Below are 16,551 nucleotides of genomic sequence, written 5' to 3' on the forward strand. Positions count from 1 at the left end.
CAGCAGCTTTGTCCCCTTTGCCTCTAGTGCCCTCCAATATTGGCATGTGAGCCCTGGAAGGCTCATTGAAAGGAATGTGGCCCTCAGTGGAGACTCTCTGCCCCCTCTCTGAAAATATAAGTGTCCCCTCTTTGCAGATATGAGCTCCAAGGTTCCCCTCCCACCACTCTAAGTGGCAGCACCACATTTTAAGGCCACTTTACATACAAGAAAGGCCTGCAGATGGGCAGGTGGCCCGTAGAAAGTGTGCTGCACCCTGGAGAAACTCAAAAGCCATCATTTTTCTGAGCAGTGTTTCTGACGAGCGAATATGTTCTCATTTTCACTTTAAACACCTTTGCATTTAACATGCAGGTTTCAAAAACCAAAACAGCATCAGGGGGACAGGAGGAGGGGGCTGATAATCAATAGGATCAGAATAGGCATGGAGGGGAGGAATTAACCCTTTCCTGCCAATTTAACCCCTCTTAAATGCAAAAATGTGTTTAACATCATCTGTCCTCATTTCACCCTGAGTGTATTCTCTGCCTGGCACATCCTGACTGAGTCATTTTACATTTGTGCAAGTGGGTTCTTCAAAAAGGGGGCTGGGTGGGTTGCTGCCTTTTGAATGCTCCAGAGCCCAAATCTCACAGCTTTGCTCAGGTGTCAATATTTACTTGGGTGGGAAACTGGCTTCTATTGCAGTTTGGCCTTACTTGTGCATGTGTGTGTTTTAAAATAGGGTCAAGCATTTTTGACACAGGCATATGCACAACTCTTCTCTCTGTTTCAAAAGCCCCGTTCTTTCAGTTGCACTTCCTCAAATTGGACGAGGGAGGGGAAGGCCGATAAAAGGCAGACTCTTCTGAAAACAGAGAAGTATTCGGAGGTCTCGGAAGCCTCGTAGAGAGTTTGCAGCGCACATTTTAGGCCAAGGCAGGGTGCTGAGTTTGCCTTGCCTGAGCTGTCTGAGGTGTGGAGAAGCTGAAGGACCATTAATCCCTTTGGCTCTCGTGCTGACAAGGAACTGTAGGAATGTCTCAACAGCTGCGAGGCGAGAGGTGAGTCCCTCAGACACTTTCTCCTGGATACTCTAGCTTTTGCTTGAAAGAAAATGTCAGGAGCAAAGAGGGACAGGGGGCTCTCACACCTTTAATAGTTGTGTAGAAGAGGGCAGTGATGGTGGGCACCCATTGGAACTGGTAGCACAGAAGGCAGGCAGCCCAGCAATAGGTGGAGCCAGAGCCAATGACAGGCAGAGGCCATTAATCCTGGTTTTGCTTCTATCCTCCTCCCTGGTGAGTTCTGCAAAGAGGGGGAAGCTGCCAGGGCCACCCAGTGGACTGGATGTAAGTAAGAAGGCAGGCAGGTGGAGGGTGACTGAGGACAGACGGAGGTTGGTGGGGCACTGCCCCATTAGCTTCAGTGAGGCAGCCTCCACTGGAAGAAAAGATTGTCAAGCAATCCTCTTCTGTAAGACCAGGGGTCAGCAAACTTTTTTAGCAGAGGGCCGCTCCACTGTCCCTCAGACCTTGTGGGGGGCCAGACTATATTTTTTTGGGGGGGAGAGAATGAACGAATTCCTATGCCCCACAAATAACCCAGAGATGCATTTTATGTAAAAGCACACATTCTATTCATGTAAAAACATGCTGATTCCCAGACCGTTCGCGGGCCGGATTTAGAAGGCGATTGAGCCGGATCTGGCACCCAGGCCTTAGTTTGCCTACCCAGGTACAAGACTGTTGGAAATGCAGGAGCCTACAGTCCTCTTCTCATTTGGCCACTCTCATTTGAACAGCTCTCTGGAAAGTTTGTCTACTTGATCCAATGTTTGGATCTGCCTCTAGAAAACATAACAATGTCAAACACTGGTGAGCTTCTTTTAATAATAATAATAATAATAATAATAATAATAATAATAATAATTATTATTTATTATTTATACCCCATCCATCTGGCTGGGCTTCCCCAGCCACTCTGGGCGGCTTCCAAAAAAATATTAAAATACAGTAATACATCAAATATTAAAAGCTTCTCTAAACAGGGCTGCCTTCAGATGTCTTCTAAAAGTCTGGTAGTTGTTGTTCTCTTTGACATCTGGTGGGAGGGCGTTCCACAGGGAGGGTGCCACTACCGAGAAGGCCCTCTGCCTTTTGCGGGAGAGAGTCCTACAAGCAGCGGCGTAGCGTGAGTTGTCAGCACCCGGGGCAACGCAAGTAATTTGCGCCCCCTAACCCGGGGCAAGGCAAGTAATTTGCGCCCCCCCAACCCCTAACCTGCGAGTTGCCGCTGGCGCTGCCGCGCAAGCAACGCTGCTTGCCCGGAGGAGGATGGAGGCAGAAGCAGCCGCCGCCTGTGGCTCGGCCGAGGGGATGGCGGCGGCGGCAGGGTGCAGAGGCTGCCCGTGCCCGGCCAGGCGTCGGTGGTGGCGTCGGCGCTGCTGCAGCGGCTGCTCCTCCTGCGAGCAGTGAGCGGAGCGCAGCCACAGCGACGGCGGGGGGCGCGCGCGCTAGGGCGCAAGGCTGGCGGTGGCGGCGGGGAGCCCGGCGGAGGAAGGAACTTGTCCCTTCCCTCTGGACTCGCGCCCCCCCAGATGTTGCGCCCGGTGCGGTCGGCACCCCTGGCACCCCCCACGCTACGCCACTGCCTACAAGACCTGAGCAAATACTAAGGTGGCTCTAGTCTTAGATGCAAAAGAGGGCAGGACTCCTTTTGCAAGGAATACCTGGTAAAATTCCTTCTTCTACACAACTATTTGAGGCGTGAGAGCCCTGTCCCCTTTTGCAGCTGGCCCTTCTAGTTTTAAATTATAAACTGTTTCAATTCTTCAATCACTGGTGGGGAATCTTCAGCCTGCAGGCCTAACCAGGCCAGTCATTTGGTCATCCTCATTTGGTCCACGAGGCTGCTTTGGCCAAACCATCGTCACCTGCCCTTCACCTGATATCATATAAGGTTAAGGTAAAGATGTGCTTGGGCCAAACTGGAGGTTAAGCTAACCCCTTTCCAGTCCCGTGAGGAGTGCGGCGAGCATTCGCGCAACACACCTACACACTGCAGCTGATACACTAATGTGTCACCACACACAGTTTGGAAAGCTCTGCCCTAAAGTAACCTACTGTCCTCAGGTGCAGTAGGGAACACTGACCCATCACCGTGGGGATTCGAACCACCAACCTTCTGATAGGCAAGCCCAAGAGACCACAGTGTCATCCATATCCTCTACTTTTACCTTTTTACTTTTTCCATCACCGCTGTTCAGTTGGCTCTTTTAGGTGGAATGGAACAGGTTGCCATCTTGTCCTTTGCCTCAGGTAGCAAAATATCTTGCTTGTTTCATTCATTCATTCATTCATTCATTCATTCATTCATTCATTCCTCTGATTTCTTACCCATCCTTCACCGTAAGGCCCAAGGGCAGGTTACAGCAATATACTGTAGTATGCAGTTTTAATTGTTTATAACAGTTACAATTATAAGAACAAGTGAAACCATTTCAACCAAAACAGAGCAGTCTAGATTCAACAAGAGAGATGGGTCCTGCAAAAACACAATGCTTTACCTGCCAAAGGGGAAAGCTATTCAGTTTATGGTGAATGTTCTACAACAGAGGTGCTAGGTGCACCTCTGTGGCGAGGGAGTTCCACAATTTAGGAGTGCCACTGAGAAAGCCCTCTTCCAGGTCACTACCCCCCCCCCCACATTTCCGAGAGTGGTGGAACTACCAAACGAGCCTGTTTGCCTACCCCGACACCCAATGTGGCCTGTAGGGATGGAGGTGGCCTTTCAGCTAGACACCAACTTGGATGGCTTTAAAAGAGGATTTTCATGGAGTTTAAGGCTATCAATGGCAGCTAGCCATGATGGCTATGCTCTGCTTCTATGGCTGGAGGCAGCAATGCTTCTGAATACCAGTTGCTAGAAACTGCAGGAGGGGAGAGGGCTCTTATGCTTGGGTCTGCTCCTGAGTTTCCCACAGGTGGCCGCTAAGAGAACAGGATGCTAGATGGGTCATTGACCTGACCCAGTAGGTTCTTCTTGGGTCCTTATGTTCTTAGATTTTGGGGGACTAAGTCATTTAGGGCTTTAGATACCAATGTGTCTATCATTTGTGCTTTTTCATTCTATGTACCTCGGGTTACAGACACTTCAGGTTGCGTTTTTTTGGGTTACGGACCGCTGAAACCCGGAAGTACCAGAACAGGTTACTTCCGGGTTTCAGCGGTCACGCATGTGCAGAAGCGCTAAATCAAGCTTTGTGCATGCGCTGCTGCGGGTTGCGAACTCTGCGGGTTGTATTATTCGTATTTGTAATACACCCTGATTTTTAATTCATAGGTGGGTGGGGTAGATGTCTCTTGCATCATGACTGCCACCAGAATAATGGCTGTCCTCGTCTTCACTAATACCGTATTGGCCCGAATATATAAGCCACACTCCCCCCCCCCCAATTTCCAATCATGAAAAGTTAAAGTGCGAATTATACCGCGACCTTACGCTGCCAGCAAAGTGGTGTGACTCCCCCCCCCCCCGCCCAGGAAGCAGCCCGGGAGCACGGGGCAACGGCACCCATCCCATCTGCGGCTCCTAAGCATCCTCCAAGCTGCCGAATTTTAAAGATACAGCTTATTTGCGGGGGCGGTTTATATTCAGGCCGATATGGTAATCTCTTCACTTGTTTTCCAGTGATTTTGACCAGCTTCCCGATGATGTGCCTGTTTCTGCTAACATCGCAGACATTGAGGAGAAGAGAGGCTTCTCTAGTTACTACGTAAGAGAAGGACTTTTCTTATGAGTTTTGATCTGGGGATTGATGGGGAAACTGGAACTGCAGGAAATGTTTCCTTTTTGGGCAAACAGAATGTATCATTTCGCAAAAGGAACATTTCACATGGGAAATTACTTGCTTCACAGCACTAAATTTCACAATACAGTACTGTGATGACTGATGGTTATTACACAGCCTTATCTGTTAGACTCTTTCAAACATATGCAAAATTCCCTGATAATGTAATCCTGTACATTCTGAATGGGGAACCTGCCTCCTTCCAGATGTTGTTGTGCTACAACTCCTATCATTGGCCATGCTGGCTGGGGACTGATGAAGAGTTGTAGTCTAACAATATCTGGAGGGCCACAGGTTCCTTGCTCTGCCATAGATGTTTACTCAGAAGTAAGCCCCTGAGATACTTAGTGGGACTTAATCACAGGGAATTGTGCATAGGATTCTGCCTAAATATGCATTGGGACATAATGCTAAACCGTAGTTTAGTGTTATGTGAATGAACTTGGGAGCAGAGGCTCTTCCCTCCCATCTCCTCTGGAGCAGCTAAGCAGAGGAAATAAGAAGTGTTCAGTTCTGTTTTCAGCTAACCATGGTTTGAGATTATGCGCAGAGCAGACAAACTATGATTTGTGTTAGCTATGGTATGAGGAAACAAGGCCACTTCAATCTGAGCCTAAACCACAGTTAACATTAATCCTGGTTCTGGATTTGTACATAACAATAAACTACAGTTCTCTGAGAATTGAAGCCTAAATGGTTGTATTATGTTCTCAGTATTCAGTGCAAAACCCACTTATACTCCAGCGCCACTGAGAAAGTCAAGCACAGAAAGATGGTTTGCATATTTGTATGTTCCTGTCTTTCCCCTGCCTATTTTAAGGGTATAAGAAGCTTAAGCTAAGTCATTCTACAGGTCCAATTAATTCACACCCCATAGTTCTTTTCCAGGGATGTGGAATCTGCAGAGCTCCAGATGTTGTTGGACTCCAACTCCCATCAGCCGCAGTTCACATAGCCAGTGATGGGAGATGATAGGAATTGTAGTCCAGCAACATCTGGAGGGTCACAGGTTCTCCATCCCTGGTCTATTTTGACAATAGTTTTCCAAGTCATGCTGCTCAGTGTCCTTTAACTGGTGTCTTCTTCTCTCCCAGGTCTTTGTGATCGAGGTGAAAACAAGAGGTGGAGGCAGGTATATGATATTCCGCCGTTACAGCCAGTTCTATAACTTGCATGCCAAGCTAGAGGAAAGATATGGTTCAGAAAGCAGAAACAGTCGCTTTTGCTGTCTACTCCCTGTCCTTCCTGGTAAGACATAAAAACTTTCCTATACCTGTCTTTCATTCTTAGATAAATATTTTAAAGAATCATTCAAAGTGGCCGAGTAACTGGATAACAGTAAATTCAGATGCTTCCCATGTGTTCCTCCTTTGGATTTTCCGGCACTTGTGTCAGGAGATGTTTGAGGAATTCATTATTTATGAATTCAGATACAAACTGCCCTGCTCTATACCTACCAGGCTAATGTGTGGATCAGAATGTCATTATTCTTTGGATTTCACTCTTTTCTGAATCTCTTAATTTGGTGTTTTCCAGGAAAAGTTTATGTTGGTGCAAAGAGGGAGATTGCTGACAGCCGAATCCCAGTACTCAATGCGTACATGAAGGTAACTCTGGGCAGAACTGTCCATACTGGTGCATGAGGTTGTTTTTATATTGGATCATAAACTGAATGCAAAACCTATGCAGGGTATGAGTGAGCATTATTCCACTCCAACAGCATTCAAATATGGCTCAAAAAACCGGGGAAGCAACAAGGCAAAGAATTGCATTTGTTTCATATGAACTTTGCCATCACAGCTTCCTCCAAAGAATCATGGGAACTGTAGTTTGGTGAAGGAGCTCAGAATAGTTCATTGGCCATCACTGGCCACCCTTCTAGACTACAATTACCAGAGGTTGCTGAGGGAAGGGAATGACCGCTAAACCAGCTTGAATGTTATTATTTTCCTTGCCGCATTTGGCTTCGCTAAAGGACACTAAAGAAAGTAATCCATTTTGTAGGAATGAATCCATGCCAAATTCATAGATTTTAAAATCACTCCTCCACACATACAATGGGGCCACTATGAACATGTAGAGGAATTTTCATTTTCTATGTAACAAGATTTATATACCACATAATAATGATGATATAACTTACCTATGTGTAGATATAACAACAACAACAACAACAACAACAACAACAACAACAACATTTTAAAAAATGTAAATGAAGCCAACAGTTTTCTAAAATATAATGTGGGCAAACATGAGGTAAAAAATTTTCTTGCATCATCAGATCACATAATTTCAGGTCAACCGTTATGTGCTAACCTGACAACTTTGGCTTCACTACAACATATCAGGAAACCTGCAAGAGCTTGCCTTCTCATCAAGGGGAAATACCGTAACTCGCAATGAATGGGTTATAGTACCTGACCTCCCAATCAGACGCTTAGGCCCAATGTGCAGCATGAAGCCTGTAGTTGCCCAACTCTGACCTAATAGTTGAGAGGATTCCTAGCATCCCACTCACATGTTCAGGGATTATGTGAGGGGACTGCATTTGCAGTTCCCACCCCAGAGGTACAGCTTTATAGTCACACAGAACTCTTTCTCCTTAATGTTGTACATGTATTAGTGTTTAAGAAGTGGGGCCAATACACAAAATCCTACTTCACTCCCACATATTCATTGTAAGGCAAAAGGTAAAAAAAGGTAAAGGACCCCTGGATGGTTAAATCCAGTCAAAGGCGACTATGGGGTTGCGGCACTTGTCTCACTTTCAGGCCGAAGGAGCTGGCGCTTGTCCACAGACAACTTTCTGGGTCATGTAGACAGCAGGACTAAACCGCTTCTGGTGCAATGGAACACCATGATGGAAACCAGAGCACATGGAAACCTTCCCGCCACAGCAGTACCTATTTATCTACTTGCACTGGCATGCATTTGAACTGTTGGTTGGCAGAAGCTGGGACACAGCAACGGGAACTCACCCCGTTGTGGGGATTCGAACCGCCAACCTTCTGATCAGCAAGCCCAAGAGGCTCAATGGTTTAGACCACAGCGCCACCCGCGTTATATTCATTATAGATGGGTGGGGTGGGGGTAAACAGCCCCAGAGAGATCTCCTGTTGCTCTGGAGCAGAATCTTATCAGGGGTCATGCCCCATATTCATATACCCCCCTCTTGTTTTCCTTTGACACAGAAATTGCTTAGCTTCCCAGCCTGGTTGCTGCTAGATGAAGATGTCCGATTGTTTTTCTACCAGTCGGAGTTTGACAGTCAGCAGGTACCTCAGGGGCTGCGAAGGCTTCGCCCACGCACCCGTCGCGTGTGAGTATCTCCTCCCCAGTCTTTCTGCCAAATAAATAAGACACCCCCCCTTTTTTTACCTGCCTGGAATTTAATCCTGTAGCTTCATGGCCATGCATCCAAATGACACATTGCTCTCCCTCTTCTTGGTGACAGCAAGAGCGTTTCACCCCAGGAACCTGGCTTTGACCGACTGGCAGCCCCACGGGCAGAGGTGGGTACCTTATACAGCAAGTCGCAGAGGTGTATAAGATTGAATTTCTTTGAAGATATGGAATGTAGGGGCTCATCAACACTTCCCTTGTCCTATGCCTGGAAAGCATGTGTCTGAGCAGTTTTCCACGTTTTCTAGGTCTGGGTCCAAGCAGTTTTGCCTTTGCCCTGCTGCTTTCCCCCAGAAAACCCACTCTTCAGCACTAAATTGGGACAAACAGCAATTCACCAAAAACCCGATTGCCATTTCTTCTGATTCAATATTAAATATCAGGTTTCCTCGGGGGAGAGTGGTGGGGCGTACGGGGGTGTGGATAAGCCCTATGTTTCTAATACCAAAAAGATTGTTAAAGTAACATAGGCTGAGTTACCCAGCTTGTGCAAATAAGTATTTTGGCTTAGGAGAGCATATTGTTTAGATACCATGGGTCACCCTAGTTTGGGATTCATAAACTAACCTTAAACTCTAGTTTACAATCCTGGTTTGATCCTAGTTTGTTTGGGAGCAACAACCCAGAATGCTGGGTTTTCACGTTGTGGGAAACCAAGCTTAATAGATAGGAGAAATATAGTTGAAGTTAAAGTGTGTGTGTGTAATAGAATAATAAACTCTGCAGTCTCATTTATTGGACATCCCCTTCAATGATTGGAACTATGGGGATGTGATCTTTATCTTCTGTGAGCCTAGACTCAATCCATTCCTCCAGTTCTGTTACTTTATTTGTTTGGTTCTTTCAATAGGCACTGTTTGATTTTACTGGGTCCACTAAACTGGAACTGAGCTTCAAGAAGGGAGACTTGATTTATTTGCTCAGCAGGGTCAACAAGGACTGGTTTGAGGTAAATATCAAGGCCTTATCTGATCATATATTACTGGCTTGATTTCTAATGTCTATCCAGCTTGGAGTGTGCTTTTAATCAGGGGGTGGATTAGCTTTATTGCCATTGCTGGATAGATAAAGACATCACCAAATTTTGAGGATGGATTTGTGATTCCACTCCAGGTCAGAAGTGTGTGTGTTTTAAATGGACAATCCAGACAGCTGTGTTGTCATGCCTAGTTTGTTGCTTTTTGGCCAGATTTTTGTCATTAATGGCACATCCATATTTGGTCATTTTACTTACTGCCCTAGTCTTCTGCAGCTCATTTCCCAGCCCCCTCATTCCCTCTTAAGAAGATCTCTTTTTCACTGCGCTCATCAAAGGAGATTCTGTGCCACATCCATTGTTAAGTTGTGGGCGAACATATCAGATGACACAGTGATTCTTCAAACAGCTCTTCTTTATTCTGAGGCCCGAATTGAATTGAGCTGAAGGGCTCAGTCAGCCTGCTTATATAGAGCTCCAGTACCTTGTTACTGTAACAACTTTCTAAAACTATCCAATCACTGAACGTCACTTTTGATCCTTCATTTGCATAACTATCTACAGTATCCCCCTGCTGGCCCAGGGTGAGAACTTCAGTACATAACATCCATAGTCAACAAAGTCTTGCCATTGTGCTCTCACGCAACCATAGAGGCATGCCACCCTTTTAAAGACATTGCTTCTCCCCACCATCTTGTCTCAGGGAACTGTCCGAGATGCCACTGGAATTTTCCCAAGTGCTTTTGTGGATATCATCAAAGAACTCCCACAGGAAGAGGATACCATCAACTGGCTGCGCTGCTATTATCATGATGACAATGTCAGCAGCATCAGGTAGGGGAAACTTCTTCAGACGTGGGGCCACCTTCTGTTCTGGGTAACCAATAGTGGGTGGGGCCAGAGGTAAAAATGGGTGGAGCAAAGAATGTAAATTCATTAGGATAGTTTCGACATGCACCTCTTCCTATCCTCCATCCAGGCAAACGAACGGCATTGTCAGAGGTCAGTGACACATTTCAGCCAGGCGAACTATTCAAGGAGGGGCATTGTCTGGGAATAGGGGATGTGGCTGGGGGAAATGTTTGGATTTGGATTTGATATCCCGCTTTATCACTACCCGAAGGAGTCTCAAAGCAGCTAACATTCTCCTTTCCCTTCCTCCCCCACAACAAACACTCTATGAGGTGTGTGAGGCTGAGAGACTTCAGAGAAGTGTGACTGGCCCAAGGTCACCCAGCAGCTGCATGTGGAGGAGCGGGGAATCGAACCCAGTTCACCAGATTACGAGTCTAAAGATGTGTGGTTTAGGGAGAGTGCCGAGGGCTGGATAGAAAGGCTTGGAATTGCTGCTTCTGGGGAACTATTACAGCAACCTGGATTGACTCTTTATTTATTTTTATTTATTAAATTTGTATACTGCCCTTCATCTCAGGGCAGTTCACAACATGAAAATACAAGATAAAAACATGAAATACATAATAAAAGCAAGAACAACACCCCCACAAACCAATAATCCTCCCCATTGCTTCCCACAAACATATTTTAAAATGTTAATCAGCCCAAGGCCTAGTTGAAGAGGAGACTCTTGCCTCTGCTGTAAATTCAGCAGATAGTTTTAGGAAACTGCTGCCTCTTGAATCCTCTCACCTAACAATATGGGAATTAATAGTTCTGACATAGCTTGCAAGGTAGTTGTTAGAGATACTAGATAATGTACCTGATTCATTGCTCTGAATGTTGTTGTTGTTGTTGCAAAATGCTAATCTTTATGCTGAGTTGGGGAGAGAACTTGCATATTCAAGAACCCCTGAAGTCCTATATGCAGAGTTTCCACAGAACCCGGCCATTTAAACAGACACATGCCTTTCTTACTGGAGGATGGGGTGTTTGTGTATTTTCCATTTAAGCACTGATACAATGTCAGGTTGTTTCCAGATGACCTGCTTGTTGAGCATTTCTCCTGATTTGTTTGCACAAAGTTTCCCACAAGATTTTACAAAGTCTGCTGTTTGTTGAGCATGCTTTCAGTTTGGGTTGCGGAGAGGTTATCATACCCTCCAACATTTCTCCAATGAAAATAAGGACATCCTAAGGAAAAGTGGGACATTCAGGGATCAAATCAGAAACTGGGACGGCTTTTCTAAATCAGGGACATCCCTGGAAAATAGGGACACTTGGAGGGTCTGGGTTATAAGACGTTGTATTAAGCAATTGTTATCCCACACTTTCTTGTGCATTTCCCCATTATTTTCCCTACTGCAGAAAAGCCCGATTTCTTTTTGGAACTGGATTTGTCCCGCTAGAGCACCAACTCCACTTTAATGTACAACTTGATTTTTCTGGTCTGTGATCAAATCCCTTCTGCAAAACAGCCACAGTTTGGAAAGGGGCCACAGACTGAGTTCAAAAAGTGAAGTGCAAGCAAGCCCTTCCTGTTGGATTTCCTCTTTGGCGCTTCCGCTGCAAGCTGACCTCGTGCCTCTCTCTTTTAGGGACATATCGGTGGAGGAGGACCTGAGCAGCACCCCACTATTCCAAGACCTCATGGAATTAATAAGGTAAAAAGCACAGAAAGAAAGAGCTTTCTCAGGCAAAATACACTTAAATCATTTGCTCTTATGTGCACTTTGCTGAAATTCCAAATGACCTCTGCAATTGTATCTGGAAAAGATTTGCTGTAGTTAGGAGTTGAATTGCTTCCATGGTCCCTTAAACCAAAATAACTGAAAGAATCCCTTCATTATTATTTTTTGCTCTTAACAAGTGGAGGGAGTCTTCTGTTCCTTGAAGTTGTTTGTGCTGCTCTTCTCTTTGGAACTTTGAATGGGGAAATTTGTCTCTTTAGTTTGTCATTCCAGTGCAAATCTCTAGTGTAGGGTATGCTCACACTGCTATTAGCGCGTATATTCCCCTTACCTAATACTACGTACTGTCCTGATTTGCACTCCGCTTCCTTTATTTAGTACCAAATTTAGCAGCTCATTAAACAGATAAATTGGTAAGTGTGTCCATTAGTGCTAACTTTAGCATAGGATCTTTCTTCCTGCTCATTGTCTTGTCCTTCCTGCTTTGCTCTTATTGGGATGATATGGCTTTGCACACGTGCTTGTGAGTTAATCTGATTTTGGTCCTGTGCACTACTCAACTACTTTCACAAAGGAAATCTTAACTTTTAATCTAAAGGGCATAGGTGCCACAACACTAAAGGCCTGGTCCCTATTTTGTGCAGAATGGACATCCCTATAAGATGCTGTCTGCAGGAGGCCCTTACCTAGGGAGTGCAGTGTTCAATACTGTAGTGTATATAAAGACTGATAGGCTATTTCAGGTATCCTGGTCCCAAACTATACAAAGCTTTATACACCCAAACCAGAACCTTGAACCTAGCCCAGTAGCTAATTGGTGACTCATGGTATAAACACGATGGTGATATCCTTCCCCAGTGACCAGTCTCATGGGCAGCACCACATAGAACACATTGCAGTAATCCAGCCTGGATGTTACCAGTGCATGGACGACAGTGTTATGAGAATAGAAGGAAGAATAAAATGTAACTATTTTGAGAGCGAGAGAGCGAGAGAGAGCGCTACAACCAATCAGGAGAGGATCAAATACCGTATTTTTCGCTCCATAGGGCGCACCGGACCATAGGGCGCACCTAGTTTTTAGACGGGGAAATCAATAAAAAAAATCTCCCCCAGCCCCAAAGAGCAGCGTACAGGCTGCGCACAACTTCTCCCTGCAGGAGGGGCTGCTCGCGGCTATGGCACAAGCCTGCATTCGCTCCATAGGACGCACACACATTTCCCCTCAATTTTTGGAGGGGAAAAACTGCGTCCAATAGAGCGAAAAATACGGTATGTACTGGTATGTGCCGCAAATCAGTTGCACAGCACACACAACTTCAAAAATGTATATTGTCCAAGGACAGCCAGAACCAATGATCCAGGGACAAATACTGCTTGCAGCTGAAGTTTGCTGGTGCAGGTGGAGCCTGAGAGCTGAATCAACCATGTCACCATTTTTAATGAAGTTGAAATTTGTGTGGAGGACCACAGGAAACTTTCACATGTATGGAAACTAACTTGGTTTGGCCTACTTGTTTGCATTTGTGTGTGAGTGAGTGTGTGTGAGAGAGGGGTTTGGGGTTGGGGTGGGAATGGCTTTAAAAGATTTAGACAGATTCATGGAGGCAGTGCTTTCAATGACTGCTAACCATAATGGCTACGTTCTACCTCCCCTGTCAGAGGCAGTATGTCCCTGATTTCCAGCTTCTTGGAATTGTATGTGGGCAGAGGTTTGTAGCGCTCATGTCTTGCTGGCAGGCTTCTCACAGGCTTTCGGCTGGCCACTGTGAAAACAGGATGCTGGACTATAGGGGCCATTGGCCGGATTCAGCAGGCTCTTTTTCCATTCCTAAAATCAGCCACACCCACAGGGCATTGTTTTTATACCCTGCCACCCTCAGGTCACACTACAAAGCCTTCACATCTCTCCCTCCCCCCCCCCCCAGCTTGGTCTCCTCAGAAGGAGCTGCCAGGACTACACTCAGGAACGTTTGCTTTTGTGTATGGCTGCCCCATGTGGCGAATGATCAGAATTTCATTTTGGAACATTTGCTTTGCAAAAACATGTATGCTAAGCTCACAATTTATGCAAGGGTTCAGTTCCCAGGAACTGCACACAAACACCAAAAATGCGTGTGGCCAGGAAGGCCCCTTAATCCCGTAAAAAAAAAAATCCAGCAAAGAAAAAAACAGCACTTACCAACAAATGATGGCTGTGTTACTTAATCTTCCTCTTCCTCTTCTGAGCCTGGCATTGCTTCAGGGAATGAAATCACAACAGGGGTGGGGGGTGGGGTTTCACCGGTAGCCAGCTGAAGACGGTAAGCTTGGCCGTAGTCCAGCTTCAGAGCTGGGGTCGGCTTCCAGATCACGTCCCCTTGCTCTGAGACCACCTCTGCTTGTTCTCTGTGCTCTCGCTGGGCCCTATATCAGTCTCTGACTCTCTGACAACACCCAAACACTCTCCCAAGGTTAGTGCAGTTGCTGATGGGATTGCCAGCTTCTGACATTTTTCTACTGTGCATTTTGATTTTTCCGGTGTTTTTCCAATTTCTTTATTTTCCGATCGCCTGTGTATTGTTGTGTTTGTGTAAGAAAGGTGAGTGTAAGTTGTGGGCTTGCTGTATACCAGGCACAATTGCATAGAAGAGCATGTACATCAGCAGACATTTGCACTGAAATTCTTTTGAATTTTCATGAGGACTTTAGAAAAGAAAATCACAAACAGATCTGGAAATATGGGCAACTAAACTTTAGTAAAATGAGAAACCCAAAGAAATGAAAAATGGAAAATGAACACATAAGGATAAACACAGACTTCCCCATGCCATGTATGCTTTCCTTGTGGACTAGGATGGCTTGCTCTGTTCAAACAAGCAGCCCCCTGACTTGCCTTCTGAGATTGTATGGTTCAGGGGTGGAGAGCTACATTCATTGGTAGCCTCTGAGAGGTCAGGGGTCAGGGTTGGTGGGGCCATAGGCAAAACTGGCCAGAGCAGTGGCTTTACCTTTGTGCAGTAGGATGTGGGTCATCAGAAGAAGCCATAGGATTAACGTCTTTTTCTTTTTCCAGCCGAGCGTTTGCACGTGACGATATTGCCCTGAATTACCGTGATGCTGAGGGCGATCTGATCCGCCTGCTGTCTGATGAGGATGTTGTACTCATGGTGAAGCAGGGCAGGAGTTGGCCTTTTGAGAAGCACATCTTCCCGTGGAAACTGCATGTTACTCAGCAAGATGATTACAGTGTCTATGACCCAGCGGGAGCTGGAATCGCAGCACAAACAGCAACAGAACCATGATCCTTGTTGTTAGTGCTGCTCAACGTGTGTGTGTGTGTGTGTGTGTGTGTGTGTGTGTGTGTGTGTAATACAACAACCTGGAACCATGTGGAACTGTCCTGCAGGACTTTCTCCATATTTTACTACACATTTTCTTTGGTTAACAATATGCATTGCATTATCACAGAGGGTTATTTTGGGTTTCTCCTAAATACAGGTCCTCGTGTTGAGTTAGACTGTACCCACGCACCTCTCTTCTTGATTTAGAAGATTATTATTATTTTATTATTATGTTAATGTAAGTTATATGATAACATTGTATTGTAGTAAAAAAGTTACTATAAGCATGCTCTGGGTTCTGTCAGTCACTTCTAGGTTCTATCAATCTCATTTTAGTATTATATTATGGTTAGCAACTACAACAGTTTCCTTTAGCTCATTTAAACATGAGTTTAAAATTCATTTCTCCAGCTATCCTGTAAATAAATGTCTTTACTCGGGGATCTATCTACTTTATATACAAGCTTACGTTTACCAAGGCATCTATTTATGTAGAAAGACTAATAAAAAACGGGTTTTTAGAGAATGCTCGTTTACAGCATTGTTGGTTTCACTGAACTATAGAGCATGCCAGTGCATAATTCTTTTTTGAAACATCATTCCCTCTGCTTCTGATGCTTAGACTGTGAGTGACAATGCTTATGCTGTCAGAATGGTACCACCTGCACACAAGGGCGAGGTAGCAGTAGGATTGAATAGGTGGCCACTGACTACATTTCAACACTCCTGGGTGGCTTTTGTTAGTTTGCTGCTTCAAAAATCACACTGATGTACTTGGGGAAAGTGGGTTAATTGCTGGGAATTAGTGTGTGTTCACTTTTTGTTCTATTCTATTGTATGTGATTTCTAAAAAAAAAAAAAAAAAATAGTTTATGACCTTAGAATGTGTTGTATGTCACCTTGAGAACTTTGTGGTATTCAGCTAACAGAGAAATCTCTGTGACTTCTGGCGGGACAGATCCCCTGTTCTTCTGACTATCTTGATCCTTGAACCCCTGGACAGGACTCTGGCCTCTCTGGGGCAGCAGAATTTTGAGCCACGGGGCAGGCATGATAGGAAGGGGACGATGAGATACCAGGGATGTGCAGGGATAACATGCTTAGAGAATGGTGGTTGAATCTTGAAAACTGACAATGCTAGCAAATAAGACAAACAAGATTTCAACTGGACAAGGGGAAGGGATTTTCCAGGGAAAGGGACCTCAAAATATGGGGGCTGTCCCTGATACGTCAGGAGAGTTGAATTTATACCACCAGTGTAAAGCAAGGTGGGTATGGGTAGACAGATTTAATTTCTTCTGTTTTTTCCCCCCTTCATACCAAAATCCAAAAGTACTTTTATTCAGAAACAACACTCACCAGTTTCAAGGGAACTTGGAGCTGATACAAACATGAGTGTCCTTCAGGGCAGTGTGAGGGTGGGGGGATCCAAAA

At 45.3% G+C, this 16,551-nt stretch overlaps 1 protein-coding gene across 1 annotated transcript; it reads left to right on the plus strand.

Annotated features, from left to right (window-relative positions):
* The first annotated feature begins 846 nt into the window (after window positions 1-846).
* Window positions 847-15,405, plus strand: NCF4 (neutrophil cytosolic factor 4). The gene is made up of 10 exons (XM_083462394.1): window positions 847-1,043; window positions 4,672-4,756; window positions 5,926-6,079; window positions 6,368-6,438; window positions 8,023-8,150; window positions 8,286-8,343; window positions 9,084-9,182; window positions 9,913-10,043; window positions 11,702-11,767; window positions 14,850-15,405. The coding sequence occupies exons 1-10, from the start codon at window positions 1,018-1,020 to the stop codon at window positions 15,076-15,078; spliced, it is 1,047 nt and encodes a 348-aa protein (XP_083318520.1). The 5' UTR covers window positions 847-1,017; the 3' UTR covers window positions 15,079-15,405.
* The last annotated feature ends 1,146 nt before the right edge of the window (window positions 15,406-16,551 follow it).

The sequence above is a fragment of the Podarcis liolepis genome (genome assembly GCF_965112155.1).
Source record: "Podarcis liolepis genome assembly, chromosome: 10".
NCBI lineage: Eukaryota > Metazoa > Chordata > Lepidosauria > Squamata > Lacertidae > Podarcis > Podarcis liolepis.

Excerpts from the sequence above, each read along its gene's own strand:
- NCF4 (XM_083462394.1), top strand. The coding sequence starts at position 1,018 with ATGTCTCAACAGCTGCGAGGCGAGAG. Across the intron at positions 4,757-5,925 it reads GAGGCTTCTCTAGTTACTAC|GTCTTTGTGATCGAGGTGAA; the intron begins GTAAGAGAAGGA and ends CTTCTCTCCCAG. Across the intron at positions 6,080-6,367 it reads TCTACTCCCTGTCCTTCCTG|GAAAAGTTTATGTTGGTGCA; the intron begins GTAAGACATAAA and ends GGTGTTTTCCAG.